The 15,303-nt window shown below is 40.6% G+C and overlaps 1 protein-coding gene across 9 annotated transcripts in view; it reads right to left on the minus strand.

Annotated features, from left to right (window-relative positions):
* KANSL3 (KAT8 regulatory NSL complex subunit 3) overlaps positions 1-15,303 on the minus strand; it is a 43,292-nt gene that overhangs the window by 23,116 nt on the left and 4,873 nt on the right. For 8 of the 9 annotated variants that reach the window (XM_088026552.1, XM_028103878.2, XM_028103886.2 and 5 more), the window contains 2 exons: positions 6,846-6,936; positions 6,518-6,703 (listed from right to left, as the gene is read on the minus strand). In XM_088026552.1, the coding sequence (XP_087882678.1) occupies positions 6,518-6,703; positions 6,846-6,936 (277 nt within the window). Of the gene's footprint in view, positions 1-6,517; positions 6,704-6,845; positions 6,937-7,844; positions 7,889-15,303 lie in introns of all 9 variants that reach the window. The other variant, XM_028103885.2, reaches the window with a different exon arrangement.

A 15,303-nucleotide genomic window follows, 5' to 3' on the forward strand; every position in this document is an offset into this window, starting at 1 on the left:
TAAATTAAAAAAAAAAAAAATCTGCATTTTCTTCTAGAGTATTGCCTTCAAGCTTTGGCATGTTAAAGAAATTGTTACTGTGCCCAAAATAATATATCCTATGTATTGTGTATATTGTGATTTATACCATATCCTATTTTTCACTATTCACCAGAAAATGTGACCTCACAGATGTTTAAGTATAGGTTTCTGACATGCTGATGCTTACGCTGAGAATAAATATCTCTGTGGAAAAAAAAAAAAGGAAGAAATATCGCTGTGAATTCCACATTACGCACAAAAGGTCAAAGTGACGTAGGGGAAAGGAAAGATTTTTGAATGTTAAAGGTACTCTTCAGAAAAAACAAAAACAGGGCACCTGGGTGGCTCAGTTGGTTAAGCGTCTGCCTTCCGCTCAAGTCGTGATCCCAGGAGGGAGACTGCTTCTCCCTCTACCCCACCCTCCTGTTTGTGATTTCTCTCTCTCTCGGATAAATAAATAAAAATCTTTAAAACAAAAACATTCTGAAAAACCAGAGAATGAAAAGTACTATGGTGATGCAGGTTGTAAAAAGTCAGCCCACAGCTAACACCATACCCAACAGTGAAAAGCTAAGAGCTTTTACTCTAAGATCAGGAACAAGATAAGGATGCCCACTCTTACCACTTCTATTCAACATTGTATTACTATTAGTCCTAGCTAGAGCAATGAGACAAGAAAAATAAAAAGAATGCAGATTAGAAAGGAAGAAGTAAAACTAACACTATTTGCAGATGACATATTCTATATAGAAAACCCTAAAGACTCCACCAAAAAGCTGTTAGAACTAATAAACAAGGGGTGCCCGGGTAGCTCAGATGGTTGAGCGTCTGCCTTCGGCTCAGGTCATGATCTCAGGGTCCTGGGATCGAGCCCCACATCAGGCTCCTGGCTCAGTGGGGAGTCGGCTTCTCCCTCTCCCTCTGCCTCTCCCCCTGGTCATGCTCTCTCTTTATCTTTCTGTCTCAAATGAATAAATAAAATATTTTAAAAATAATAAAAAAATAAAATAAAATAAAATGTCCAAACTACCCAAAGCAATCTGCAGACTCAATGCAATAGCTATCAAAATTTCAATAGCATTTTTCACAGAAATAGAACAACCCTAAAATTTGTATGGAACCACAAAAAAACCCCAAATATCCAAAGCAATCACGAGAAAGAACAAAGCTGGAGGCATCACGATGCTCCCTGATTTCAAGCTGTATTACCAACCTCAGGTAAGCAAAAGAGTATGACTGGGGCATAAAAACAGATACATAGATCAACAAAATATAACAGAAAGCCCAGAAATAAAATCACAAATATATGGCATCCACGGTTAATTAACTTACAATAGAGGAGCCAAGAATATACAATGGGGAAATAAATAGTATTGGGAAAACTAAACAGCCATATGCAAAAGAATGAAACTGGACCACTACCTCATACACAAAAATTAACTCAAAATGGGGTGCGTGGATGGCTCAGATGGTTAAGCATCTGCCTTCGGCTCAGGTCATGATCTCCAGGTCCTGGGATGGAGCCCCACGGGCTCCCAGCTCAGCAGGGAGTCTGTTTCTCTCTCTCCCTCTGCCTCTGCCCCTGCTTGTGCGCTCTCTTGTCTCTCTCTCTCTTAAATGAATAAAATCTTAAAAAAAAAATAACTCAAAATGGATCAAAAATGTCAACATAAGACCTGAAACCATAAAATTCCTGTAAGAAAACACAGGTATTGGGGCGCCTGGGCGGCTCAGTCGTTAAGCGTCTGCCTTCGGCTCAGGTCATGATCCCAGGGTCCTGGGATCGAGCCCCGCATCGGGCTCCCTGCTCTGTGGGAAGCCTGCTTCTCCCTCTCCCACTCCCCCTGCTTGTGTTCCCTCTCTCGCTGTGTCTCTCTCTGTCAAATAAATAAATAAAATCTTTAAAAAAAAAAGAAAACACAGGCATTAAGCTCCTTGACATCTGTCTTGGTGTTAAGTTTTTGAATCTGACACCAAAAGCAAAGGCAATAAAAGCAGAAGTAAACTATTGGGACTACATCAAACTAAAAAGCTTCTGCAAAGCAAAGGCAACCATAACAAAATGAAAAAGCAACCTACTGAACAGAAGATATCTAAAATGATATATCCAATAAGGGGTTATAAATAACTCTTACAACTCAATAGCAAAAAATAATCCAATTAAAGTGTAGAAGATCTGGGGGTGCGTGGGTGGCTCAGTCATTAAGCATCTGCCTTTGGCTCAGGTCATGATCCCAGGGTCCTGGGATCAAGCCCCGCATTGGGATCCCTGCTCAGCGGGAAGCCTGCTTCTCCCTCTCCCCCTGCTTGTGTTCCCTCTCTCACTGTCTCTCTGTCAAATAAATAAATAAATAAAAAGTTGCTAAGAGTAGATCTTAAAAGTTCTCATCACAAGAAAAAAAATTTTATAACTACGTACAGTGACACACATTAGCTAGACTTACTGTGGTGATCATTTCACAATATATACAAATATCAAGTCATGTTGTACAGCTGAAACTAATAAAATGCTATACGTCACAAAGTTCAAAGATAACACAAGAAAGTAAGCTGCACCAGGCAATGACAAGCACGGACAGTATTACTAATTTAAAAAAATCAAGACTAAAAAGATTTTTGCCTGAGAAATTAGGGGAAATATATCATGAGACCGTCTCAGTTTAATTCAGGAAACAAATGTTGATGCCACAGCTGCAGTTACAAGGCACCAGGCTTGTACTGCAAAAGAACTTAATCTACTAGGGGTAAGGAAGACAAACACACAAATAACAAAAGAGGCTATTTATAACTGCCAGAAAAAAAAAACAGAAACCCCACACTGCTGATTCAAACCATCCGACAGAGGAGGAGGAAGTCGAGGCAATTTTCATCTGAAGACGCAGCATGTGAAGTGAGATGTGTTCTGCAGAATTCCAACAGAACATGGGAAAAGTGCTTTCCAATCAGTGACACCAGACAGAAGCAAGACTTTGTAGGGCTTATTCTAGATAGAGATGGCCTGAAGTCAGGGATTCAAGTATGGAAGTAGGGAGGACATAAGGACAGTTAACAAAGGCAAAGGATCTTCACTACAAACTGGCCACTTTTTTTGTAACCTATTTGGTAACTACAAGCCACTCAACACCTTGAGGCAGAGGATCTAATCCGAATTAGACTTTAAAAGCTTTTATCTGGCAATAGATTACAACTCTGAAACAATAAAGCCTTGAAACTCACCTTCTGTCAATATAGACTACTTAGAATAATTAATCAGTAACCTATGCTTGGAGCTAGGCAGACCAAGCCTAGCTGGTCTTTCCAACACTGCATCATTCTCAACAGAAAATTAAGACACTAGGGTGTATACCTTCTCTGCTCTCTTCACAATGGCTCTCTTCACTAATGCTGAAAGTAGCTGGGCAAAGAGCATGATCCCATTCACCTGCATGTCCATCCAACAGGTGCATTAAAAGAAGGTAAAAGACCTTTACTTTAAAGACTGTAAGACATTAATGAAAGAAATTGAAGATGACACAAAGAAATGGATATTCCAGGGGCGCCTGGGTGGCTCAGTTGTTAGGCATCTGCCTTTGGCTTGGGTCATGACGCCACGGTCCGGTCCTGGGATCGAGCCCCGCGTCAGGCTACCTGCTCAGCAGGAGGCCTGCTTTTCCCTCTCCCACTCCCCCTGCTTGTGTTCCCGCTTTTGCTGTGTCTCTCTCTGTCAAATAAATAAATAAAATCTTAAAAAAACAAAAACGGATATTCCACGCTTATGGATTAGAAAAATTAAATTTGTTAAAATGTCCATAATACCAACAAAAGCAATCTACAGATTCAATGCAAACCCTATCAAAATTACAATACCAATTTTTAGAGGGCGCCTGGGTGGCTCAGTTGGTTAAGCCACTGCCTTCGGCTCAGGTCATGATCCTGGAGTCCCAGGATCGAGTCCCACATCGGGGCTCCCTGCTGAGCAGGGAGTCTGCTTCTCCCTCTGACCCTCTTCCCTCTCGTGCTGTCTCTCATTCTCTCTCTCTCAAATAAATAAATAAAATCTTTAAAAAAAAAAACAATACCAATTTTTAGAGAACTAAAACAAATTATCCTAAAATTTGTATGGAACCACAAAAGACCCCAAATAGCCAAAGCAATCTTGAGAAAGAACAACAAAGCTGGAGGTATCACAATCCCAGACTTACTACAGTATATCCCAGATATACTACAAAGCTACAGTGATCCAAACAGTATGGCACTAACACAAAAACAGACACATTGATCAATGGAACAGAATAGAGAATCCAGAAATAAACCCACACTTATATGGTCAAATAATCTATGACAGAGGAGGCAAGAATATACAATGGGGAAAAGACAGTCTCTTTAAATAAATGGTGTTGGGAAGGGACGCCTGGGTGGCTCAGTTGGTTAAGCGGCTGCCTTCAGCTCAGGTCATGATCCCAGAGTCCTGGGATCGAGTCCCGCATCGGGCTCCTTGCTCAGCAGAGAGCCTGCTTCTCCCTCCCCCTCCAGCCTGCCTGCCTGCCGCTCCCCCGCTTGTGCGCTCTCTATCTCCCTCTCTCTGTGTCAAATAAAAAAAAAATGTTAAAAATAAATAAATAAATAAATAAATAATGGTGTTGGGAAAATTGGACAGCTACATGCAAAAGAATAAACTGGACCACTTTCTTATACCATACACAAAAATAAACTCAAAATGGATTAAAGACCTAAATGTGAGATCTGAAACCAGAAAACTCCTAAAAGGAAACAGAGGCAGTAACCTCCTCGACAATGGCCTCAGGCAACGTATTTATGATCTGTCCCCTCAGGCAAGGGAACAAAAGCAAAAATAAACTATTGGGACTACACCAAAATAAAAAAGCTTTTGCACAGCAAAGGAAACCATCAACCTCCTGAATGGGAGAAGATATTTGCAAATGATATATCTGATAAGAAGGTAATATCCAAAATATATAAAGAACTTATGCCACTCAACACCGAAAACATAATAATCCAATTAAAAATTGAGCAGAGGACCTGAATAGACGCTTTTCCAAAGAGGGCATACAGATGGCCAACAGACACATGAAAAAAGGCTCAACATCACTAACCATCAGGGAAATGCAAATCAAAACCACAAGGAGTTACCACCTTATACCAGTCAGAATGGTTAAAATCAAAAAGACAAGAAATAACAAATGCGGGAAGGGTATGGAGATAAGGGAACTCTTGTGCACACTTGGTGGGAATGTAATGCAACCACTAGGGAAAACAGTATGGTGGTTCCTCAAAAAATTAAAAATAGATTACCATACGATCCAGTAATTCACTCCTGGGCATTTATCCAAAAAAAAAGAAAGAAAGAAAGAAAGAAAGAAAGAAAACACTAATTTGAAAAGATATATGCACCCTATGTTCACTGCAGCATTATTTATAATAGCCAAGATATGGAAGTAACCAAGTGTCCATCCATAGGTGAATGGATAAAGATGATGTGGTATATATACACAATAGAATATTACTCAGCCATAAAAAAGAGATCCCACCATTTGCAACAAAATAGACGGACCTAGAGGATATTATGCTAAGTGAATAAAATCAGAGAAAGACAAATACTGTATGATTCCACTTATATGTGGAATCTAAAAAATAAAACAAATGAACAAATTAAAAAACAGAAATAGACTCATATTAATTCAGAGAACAAACTGCTGGTTGCCAGAGGAAAGAGGGTTAGGGGGATGGGTGAAATAAGTAAAGGGGATTAAGAGAGATAAACATCTAATTATAAAATAAATAAGTCACAGAGATGAAAAGCACAGCATAGGGAACAGTCAATAATATTGCAATAACATTCTATGGTGACAGATGGTGACTACACTTATTGGGGTGAGCACTAAGTAATGTATAGAATTATCAAATCACTATGTTGTACACCTGAAAGTAATGTAACACTGTATCTCAACTATACTTAAAAATTAAAAATAAATTCAAAAAGTTTTAGAGAGAAACAATCAAAGTATTCATTGTGAACCTGACAGTCTAAGAGAACAAGAGTCTGTCAGTAGAGGAACCACTGCTGAGAGCCTAGTCTAGAATGGACAGCACTCTGGAAATCTCCCTACTCTGCAGCCCCGCACTCCAAACACCCAAGTCTGCCTCTTGCCTCCTCAACACACCTCCCTGGTAAACCCTTCGTCTCCCCCATGATAATTCAATTCTTTTCTCACCTTACCTCAGAGGTGACTCAAACCACAAGCTGCAGGGCTAGAGAGGCTAAAAGTACATTTTGGTTTTCAGGCCTCACATTTCATCCTGGAGACAGCAGGGCTAAAGACGTTTATACCAGACAAAACGTGAAATGATACCATGTCTCCTACTTTTAATAGCAAACCTGCTCGCTTCAGTCATGTCCTCCAGGCTGACCAGGCAGTGACCTTGCCCAACCCCACTTGCTGAACCCACAGCAGAGGCTGGCCAACCCAGGACAGGGCAGACGCCAGTCAAGCCTTACCTTCCCTTTCAGTGTCTGCAAAGCATCCAGATAGGCGGCCAGCATGGGCAGACTCAAGGTCTCCACCAGGGTGGTATGCAGCCACTGGATCAGCTTGGTGTCCCAGCTCACACTTGCCAGAGCCTGCCGCACTCTCCTCGCACACTTGTCCACAGCAACACGGCGCAGCACTGGCTCATTGCAAGCCTAGAAGATGCAGGTGAAGTGGTAACACATGAGGGCCACCTTGTTAACAACTGGGGCAGGCAGGAGAGGGACTGACAAGTTAGTCAGCCAGTAAGGCTGAACTAGGAAGAGAACACCAACGGGCCAATTTCTAGAGTCTTACCCCTTCATTGGCCAAGCGGGCAAGCCGGTCAGACTGCAGGGCTTTGAGGATCTTGTTAAATAGCTTGTTCTGGGCCATTGTCCAGCCAGTCCTATAAGAGAAACTCCGAGGAATTAAAGTCAAACGCTGGGGGCACTCCTCATGCATGTACACTGTACAAAGATTATGCCATGTTTTTTGTCCACACTATGAAATAATGTAACTCAAAGCAGCTTAAAGACCACAGAGCTAAAGCACAAGACCTAGATTCTAGTCCCAATCCTGTCCATAAGTCATCTCAGCCTATACTTGTATTAATATATACAAGTCAAAACCAGTTATGAATGAAGTTTTTTTCAGTGCTAGCAAAGCTAATTATTTATCTAGAGGCTAAAATAACCCACTAATAAATAAAAGCATGGCACCATTGCACAGATATATTTGAATTTCACATGTTTAATATTTCACACAAAAAGACAGGATGAACAAGTATTTCAGTATACTAAAACCTCAGACTAAGATAAGAGACCTATTTAAATTACCTTTAGGAACATAACAAATGAAGCTTTTCCCTAATAGTGCATCCCACACCATCTCTTTCCCTTTTCCATGTACATTTTTTATATTTTTCTGTATACTACACAATTAGCAAGTTTACTTTTGAATGGTCTGTTCCATATAAGTTAACACTACACCAATCCCGCATGACACTGGTATACACACTTCTACTCTGATTAAGGAAGGCTTAGTGTGTCCTCCAACTCAGCAGTAAACTCCTGCAATTAGAAACTAGTCCTACTGCTCTTGTTCCCATCTCATCACACCCAGCACAGTGGCGAGGAGCTTATTTAAGTCCCCCCTCAGCCCACTCCTGGCAATCTTAATGACTCTGATACTCGAACTCTGGCCAGTAACCTTCCTAAAGAGACTAAGAGAAAGGTTAACAGAAGATGCCCAATTAATATTTATCAACTCTCCCTGCCACACACACACACACACAAAAACTGGTAATTAAGTTACCTTTAAAAAAACAACTTAAGTGGATGCCAGACTCAAATGAGAACCTGGAATGAGATCATAGTAGTATTTCAATCAGTAGGGTCAAAGTAAATAGGGCTGAGACAACTACTAGCCAATTGGAAAAAGAAAATCTGGACCCCTACACATCACTCTTTACACCAAAATAAATTCTAAGTAGAAAAGTTAAATATTAAAAAATAAAGTCACTAAATAGGAAAAAGTGGTGGGTATGTGTGTATAATGTATGAATAAGACCTTTCTAGGGGCACCTGGGTGGCTCAGTCGTTAAGCGTCTGCCTTCGGCTCAGGTCATGGTCCCAGGGTCCTGGGATCGAGCCCCGCACTGGGCTCCCTGCTCTGAGGGAAGCCTGCTTCTCCCTCTCCCACTCCCCCTGCTTGTGTTCCCTCTCTCGCTGTGTCTCTCTCTGTCAAATAAATAAAATCTTTGAATAAGACCTTTCTAAATATGACCTAAGACCTAGAAGCCATAAAAGAAAGATAAATATTAACGATATCAAGATAAAACTTCAGGGCGCCTGGGTGGCTTAGTCGTTAAGCGTCTGCCTTCGGCTCAGGTCATGATCCCAGGGTCCTGGGATCCAGTTCCGCATCAGGCTCCTTGCTCAGCAGGAGACCTGCTTCTCCCTCTCCCACTCCCCCTGCTTATGTTCCTGCTCTCGCTGTGTCTCTCTCTGTCAAATAAATAAATAAAATCTTTTAAAAAAAAAAAAAGATAAAACTTCAAACTTCTATAAAGAAAAAAACTAAACTATCATAAAGTCAAAACACAATGGAAAAGTAACTGTCATTTCATTAAAATAGAAAAACCCTCCAGGAAATTAGTGACAAAATGATAAAATACTCAAAACAAAAACAATGGGCAAAGAACATGAAAAGGCAGGTCACACACAAAAAAGTAATCAACTCCCTCCAAAATCACACATACAAATGAAAACCATATTATTTTTCACCTATCAAATGGGTGAAAATTACGAAATTTAGTAATACTCTTTGTTGTAAGAGTGTAAGAAAATAGGTCTCTCCATACTTTGCTGATAGAAATATAAATTAGTACAACCTTTTGGAAAGTCATTGTGGAAAATCAATTATGGAGGGAAAAAAATCAATCAAAAAACCTAAGTCAAATCATGTCACTCTGCTCAAAGGCCTTTAGTGGCCCCATTTCAATCAGTTAAAACCAGCCACCTCCTTGCAGTAGGCTATCTGGACCCCACTGCCTCCAACCTCATCATCCATGACTGCCCTGACTTACTGGGCTTCACCACACTGCCCCATCCCACCTGACACACATACCCTCCATGCTCCCACATCGCAGACTGGGCCCTGGTCATCTATTCCTTCTACCTCAAACAACGGCTCCCTCTCCAATCTCCTCCAGGTCATTGCTCAAATGTTACCTTCTACTGAGGCTTCCCCTGACTCACCCTTATTTAAAACTACCAATACCCAGATTCCATATCCCCTTCCAGCCATATCACCACCTCATGCTCTACCCATTTTACTTCTGTTTAGTGTGTCTCCCTCTGCTAGAATGTAAAGGGCAACACGGCAGGGATTTTTGTTGGTTTTGTTTAAGTATAATATCCCCAGCATGTAAAACAGTGTCTGACACACAAGAGTCACTTGAACGTCTGCTGAATAAATAAATGGATGAACTGTGTGCATACTACATTCCAAGTCCTGTAAATAGCTGAGTGCAGACACCAACCCCTACACTCCCTACCACACTAAGCACTGAGCAGGAGAGGAATGCTACATGATTCAGGCTCAACTGTAAACTGAGTGGGTGGGCATACCTGGGTGGGCAAACTGAGGGAAGGTGCTTGAAACAGCTTCAACAATCTCAGTTTCTCTTACTTTATAACAGACTAGTATCTTTTCCATCATATACCACCAGCAAGATACCCTATTTTCTACAGGTCGTCTAAGAATACTAGTAACGAGGCCTAATAAATATGCAGATGGAGGACAAATTACCCTTTGTTATTCATTTTCTACACCGATCCTACTGCCCTTAGAGTACCCTCTAGAAAGGGAGAAAATAACAGGCCTTCATTTCCTCTGTAAAATAAAATCTCCAGTTTTACGACTGACTACAGTTTTACACACACACACACACACAGTCCAAGAACACACTAACTAGGAGCGAGGACTCTAACCAGCTCTGCAATAAAGAGATGGCTGTGTGTCCTCAGGCTCCTTGACTATAAAATATATGTGGACCTCTTGGTCTCCAAGGTTGCTTCTAGCAACCATAATCTCAGCTATGCTGACTGATGGAAGCACAAGTTGTAAGAGAACAGCTGAAGTCCACGATGGAGAATTCAGAAGCACCCTCTATCTTCAGTAGCTATTCTTGCTACAGCTGAATCCCTTAACCTCCCAAGCCTCCCACCCTTCATAACCCCCTTATGGGGTACTAAAAGCAGTCTTGGGTCTTGTGGAATTGTCCTTTTTCTTTTCCCCTAGTTCTCTTGGCTTAATTCCTGCTACTTCATTAGGATCCAGTCAGTTTTTGTTGTGGTTTGATATTTCAGAGATTTTTGACGTAGGAGGTGGGGAGAGGCTTCAACTCAACAGTGGAACTCAGGATATCTCGGGATCAGGAAGGCTTGTGGGAAAGCAGCTCCAGCCCACTGGTTCACGATCTCATTTTCCTCCACATTATTTAAATGCACAGCACATTCACATGAGTAGTCGCTTTCTCATGTATAGCAATTCTCAGGTGGACTTGGAAATACAGTATTTCCATATCAACACACCTCTTTGTTTTTAATGGCTGGTTCCACCCTACTGGTGGGCATTTAGGTTGTGTCTCTTTTATTGCTATTATAAACGGTTGCAGTGACCACCCTTCCTTTCCCCACAAATACACACTACACACATCTGTCTACATCTTTATATAGGCATGTAAGTATCTCTGTAAGATAAATTTCAAGTGGAAATGAAAAATCAAAGGCTATCTGTGTCAAAAATTTCAAATTTCCAGTTGTGTGAAAATAGTATGTATAAAAAAACTGCAACACCTCTAAAGTGGTATTATACTGTGGCTTCACCCCAGGCAACATTGCTCACTTTTAATCAAACAGGTTAAGCAGCGAATACAATTCCTTCATGTTCAACAATCTCTTGTGCTTTCTCAAAGTCTATCGATCATGTTGCAAACTTTAATTCCAAGGACAGAGAATGAGGTATAATTTATTTACAAGGCACCAACAGCAGTTCCAAAATTATCCTGTTATTATATAACCGGATGTTTTCTCTATTTGTTTTTCTTACTCTATATTTATTCTGAAACCCAAAATGATGGAAGCAAGAAAAATGATGTGAACAAAATGGGAGGGGGCTAGAAAGCTACTTAGAAATTACTACCATACACCAATACACCAAGGACAGCTGAGATTAAATTGAAAAACCACAATGTTGAGAGTCTAAAATCCCAGAAAAAGTTCTTAGGATTGTTGCTGGATATATAACAAAGTGATTCCAAGAACTGAAACGTGTTCTCTATATTTTGTCAGCTTCGTGGGAGGCTGGAAAATTAAGTGGGCAGGAAAAAAAAAATGATCTAACCCAAGATTAAGATAAAGAGCATGCAAAAGATATAATTAAGGAAAATTTTAAAAACAGGAGACAGAATTTTAAATACAAGTCTAAACAGTCAAATAGCTGATGGGAACTGTGGTGAGTCAATGTGCTCCCCCAACCTAAACCAATTCAATTTTCATGAGTGCAGAAGTGCCTTTTCTTCATTTCTTAAATGAGATCAGATAATCTCGTATTCCCCATGCTTTGACAGAACCTGACTGATGTCTGACCTCTGGCTCATCTTATCCAAAGCAGCCAAAGTCACACTGGTCCCAGAAAAGCCTGATGTTTTCAAAGGTAATATTCTTTCTCTGATACTGTTTTAAGAGAGACTAATTCAACATTAAAATGTCTAAAGGATTTTTTTTTAACCAGAAGTCAAACAGGGAGAGACAAAGAACATCAGAGGGACTGAATAGGCCACACTTATTTTTTTCCAGATTATAAAAATTCTTTGCTTAAACCCTAAGAGAAAGGAAGAAAGGAAGAGGAAAGAGAAGGAGAGGGAGGGAGGGGGGAGAGGGAAAAATAACTCAAAGATCTTAGACTCAAAATTTCAAATATCCAACCTAAGATTAATACACAGACAGGCACATACAATATTGAGAGATATAATTAGAGCAAATTTTTAAATGCAGAACAATTTTCCTTTGGCTAAATTCAGAAGTTCTGAATTTTAAGATAAGACAAGCTGCTTAAGGACATTAGATTCTTTTACTGAAATGTTGGAAATGTCCTAAAATCCATTTGACCATGCTGAGAAATATCATGTGCCAGGAGTATTTTGTTAAATCTCTTTCAAAAGCTGTGTATCTAATTAAACTTGGCGTTTGATAAAACATCTGGGGGGGGGGGGGAAAGCCGGTCCAACCTCCTCAGGACGACAGTGCTATACAGCAAATGTAAATCATTTTCAAAGGCTCTACAAGCCACAAGACTTTGACATGCAGACACAAGAGCATGATCTAGACCAGAGGTCAGCAAACTTATTCTTTAATAGACTATATAGTAAATATTTCAGTTTGTGGGCCACATGGCCTGGGTCACAAGGATTCAACTCTGTGGGTATGGTGCAAAAGAAGACAAGGACAATACCTAAATAACATGCATGGCTGTGTTCCAATGAAACTACATTTATGGACACTGAAATCTGATTTCATGTGTCTTTTGACTTTTTTTCAACCACTTAAAAATGTAAAAACCATTCTCAGCTCATGGACCAAACAAAAACAAGCAATGGGTGAAATCTGGCACATGGGCCATAGTTTGCCAACCCCTGATCTAGGCAATTAAATCAGGCAGAGAGGGATATTTAAATTGTTTCACAAAATCTCAGGCATTACTAGAGAAAGTCAGAGTCGGTTGGGGGTAGGAGGGGGCCTTCATTATCTATCCCAAGAAAGCTATCTAAAGGCAGTTTCTACTGAAATAATTCAAGAGGGGGAAATAGGGCTCTAACAAAGAAAATTAAGTTTCTGACTCTACTGATAGATCAGTAAGCTCTGAGGAAAAACAGATTTCTAGGGCACTGTCCTATATAGCCCATGAGTTCTTGATATGGGAAACTGTAATTTTACAGGATTTTATACAGGAAGAAAAGAAGCAGCAATTTAACAATCAAGTCAAGGGAAAGAACGGCAACAAGATGATTATAATCAGAGCACAAGGAACTAACTGCAAGCTCTACACAGGCTACACATCCAGAATTCGGGGACAAGGTCATAAAATGGTGACCTCTGAAATTGAAGCCAGTAAGTATCATCAAATAATGAAATTAGCTGTGTGCAAAAGTGACCTACCTGAAAAGATGGTTTGTAAGCCTGTTGCTAATGAGAGGACTCCTCCAAAATCTCATCAGACACTAAAAAACAAATAATCTGAGATAAACTGAGCGCTAATTAATCATATCAATCTGTGGCAATGTCATAACAGAAGGATGGAGGTCCACATGGAGAAAGACAAGCCAAAGATAAGATTCTGTCAGTGTTTCTCTGCAGGACAGGGCAGGTGATGGTGTTCCCTGGCCTACTCTGTGGGCCCATCTTGCTTTGAGGAAAGATGGGTGCCTCCAGCCGCCTTGTTGAAGGAGGGGGCCTCCAGGACAGACTGTCCACTCACCACCCACTTCTGGAACGGAATAGCTTCCCAAACTCTCCTACCGAGAAATGATGCTCTGGCCAGGCCACACCAGTGTCTCATCTGCCTTACAGGTTATTTCTCTTCTTATAAATTAAGAATCAGATATTCATATGCATTAAGTCTCTGATGACTTTGGTAAGTATGAGAAGAGTCCCTAAAAACCTCCTGGGTGGCTCAGATGGTTAAGCATCTGCCTTCGGCTCAGGTCATGATCCCAGGGTCCTGGGATTGAGTCCCACATCGGGCTCCCTGCTCCTTGGGAGCCTGCTTCTGCCTCTGCTTCTCTCTCTCTCTCTCTCTCTCTCTCTCTCCCCCTCTCTGAGTCTCATGAATAAATAAATAAAATCTTAAAAAAAAAAAAAATCTTCTGATCATGACCATGGGTGAACAGATAAAAAGAACTTCATGCAGCTCTCCCATGCAGTTTCAGAAATTGCAAACTGAGGACAAGGCAACTGGTAACACCACAAAGGGAGACATAACGTTGTAAGGCTGCCTTGTTCAGCCACCACTAACTGGTCTCTCTTTTTGAGAGGTTTGCCCTTAAAGAGAGGGTACATAGTCAAGAACACTGAGCTCCGGAGTCAGACGGCTTGCTTTGAACAAATTCCTGCCCCATCACTTCCTAAACTAAGGTTTCTTAAACTCCCCGAGCTCAGTTTCTTCATCTTATAAAATAGAGACGAAGAAGCGATATAGCTCAGAGAATTATTGTGAGGACTAAAAGAAATAATGCATATGAAGCACGTGGCACAGTGCCTGGCACCTAGAAAGCACTCAACAAATGGTAGTTCTTTTTAGGTACTACCATTGTTACCATTTTTTTATTATTATTAACCGCAACAATGGCAATAAACCGTTTTGCTGCATTCACTGACTCCAGGAATACTCTAGTAGTTGATCTTCACTCACAGCAGAAGTTTCCCTCTTTAGCTGAAGCTCTGGAGAACATTTTCCGTTTTTAGGGCACAACAGTAATTCCAACTCAACACCCCAAACAACTTAACTTCTTCACAAGCTCTTCACCCAGGTGGAGAACCGTTCCTCCTCCCATAGCTACTACCCTCCTCACACAAGCATACCTGCTCAATCTCATTCCCTGCTTCTGACCAGACTCAGAAACCGTGCCAATTGCCTCAAACCTTCCTACCCTTCTTCCTATCTAATTACCTCTTCCTCTTCCATTATTATAAAACAAGAGCTCTCCAACATTATGGCAAGTTTACTACCTACACACTCTTGATGTGAAGATTTTAACATTCCCTTACACACAGCAGATAGAGATAGAGCCATCAAAGAAATGAATATTAAATCCACAATGAGATGTCACTTTGCATCCGCTAGAATGGTAATAATAAAAAAAGAGGCAGACAATAACAAGTGTTGGCAAAGATGTGGGAAAACTGGAACTCTCACACACTGCTGGTGGGAATGTAGAATGCCGAAGCCCCTTTGGAAAACAGTAGGAAATTCCTCAAAAGTTAAACAGAGTTACCATATGACCCAGCAATTCCATTCCTAGGTATATATGCAAGAGAACTGAAAACACATGTCCACAAAAAAAAAGCACATGAATGTTCATAGCAACATTATCCAAAATAGTCACAGTGTTAGCAACCCAAATATCCATCAATGGATGAATGGATAAACAAAATGTGATATATCCACACAATGGAATTTCAGCAATAAAACGGAATGAAGTACTGACTCA

This window comes from Eumetopias jubatus, unplaced genomic scaffold (assembly GCF_037043125.1).
Source record: "Eumetopias jubatus isolate StellerSeaLion01/CBP00866 unplaced genomic scaffold, mEumJub1_p1.0 scaffold_9, whole genome shotgun sequence".
Lineage (NCBI taxonomy): Eukaryota > Metazoa > Chordata > Mammalia > Carnivora > Otariidae > Eumetopias > Eumetopias jubatus.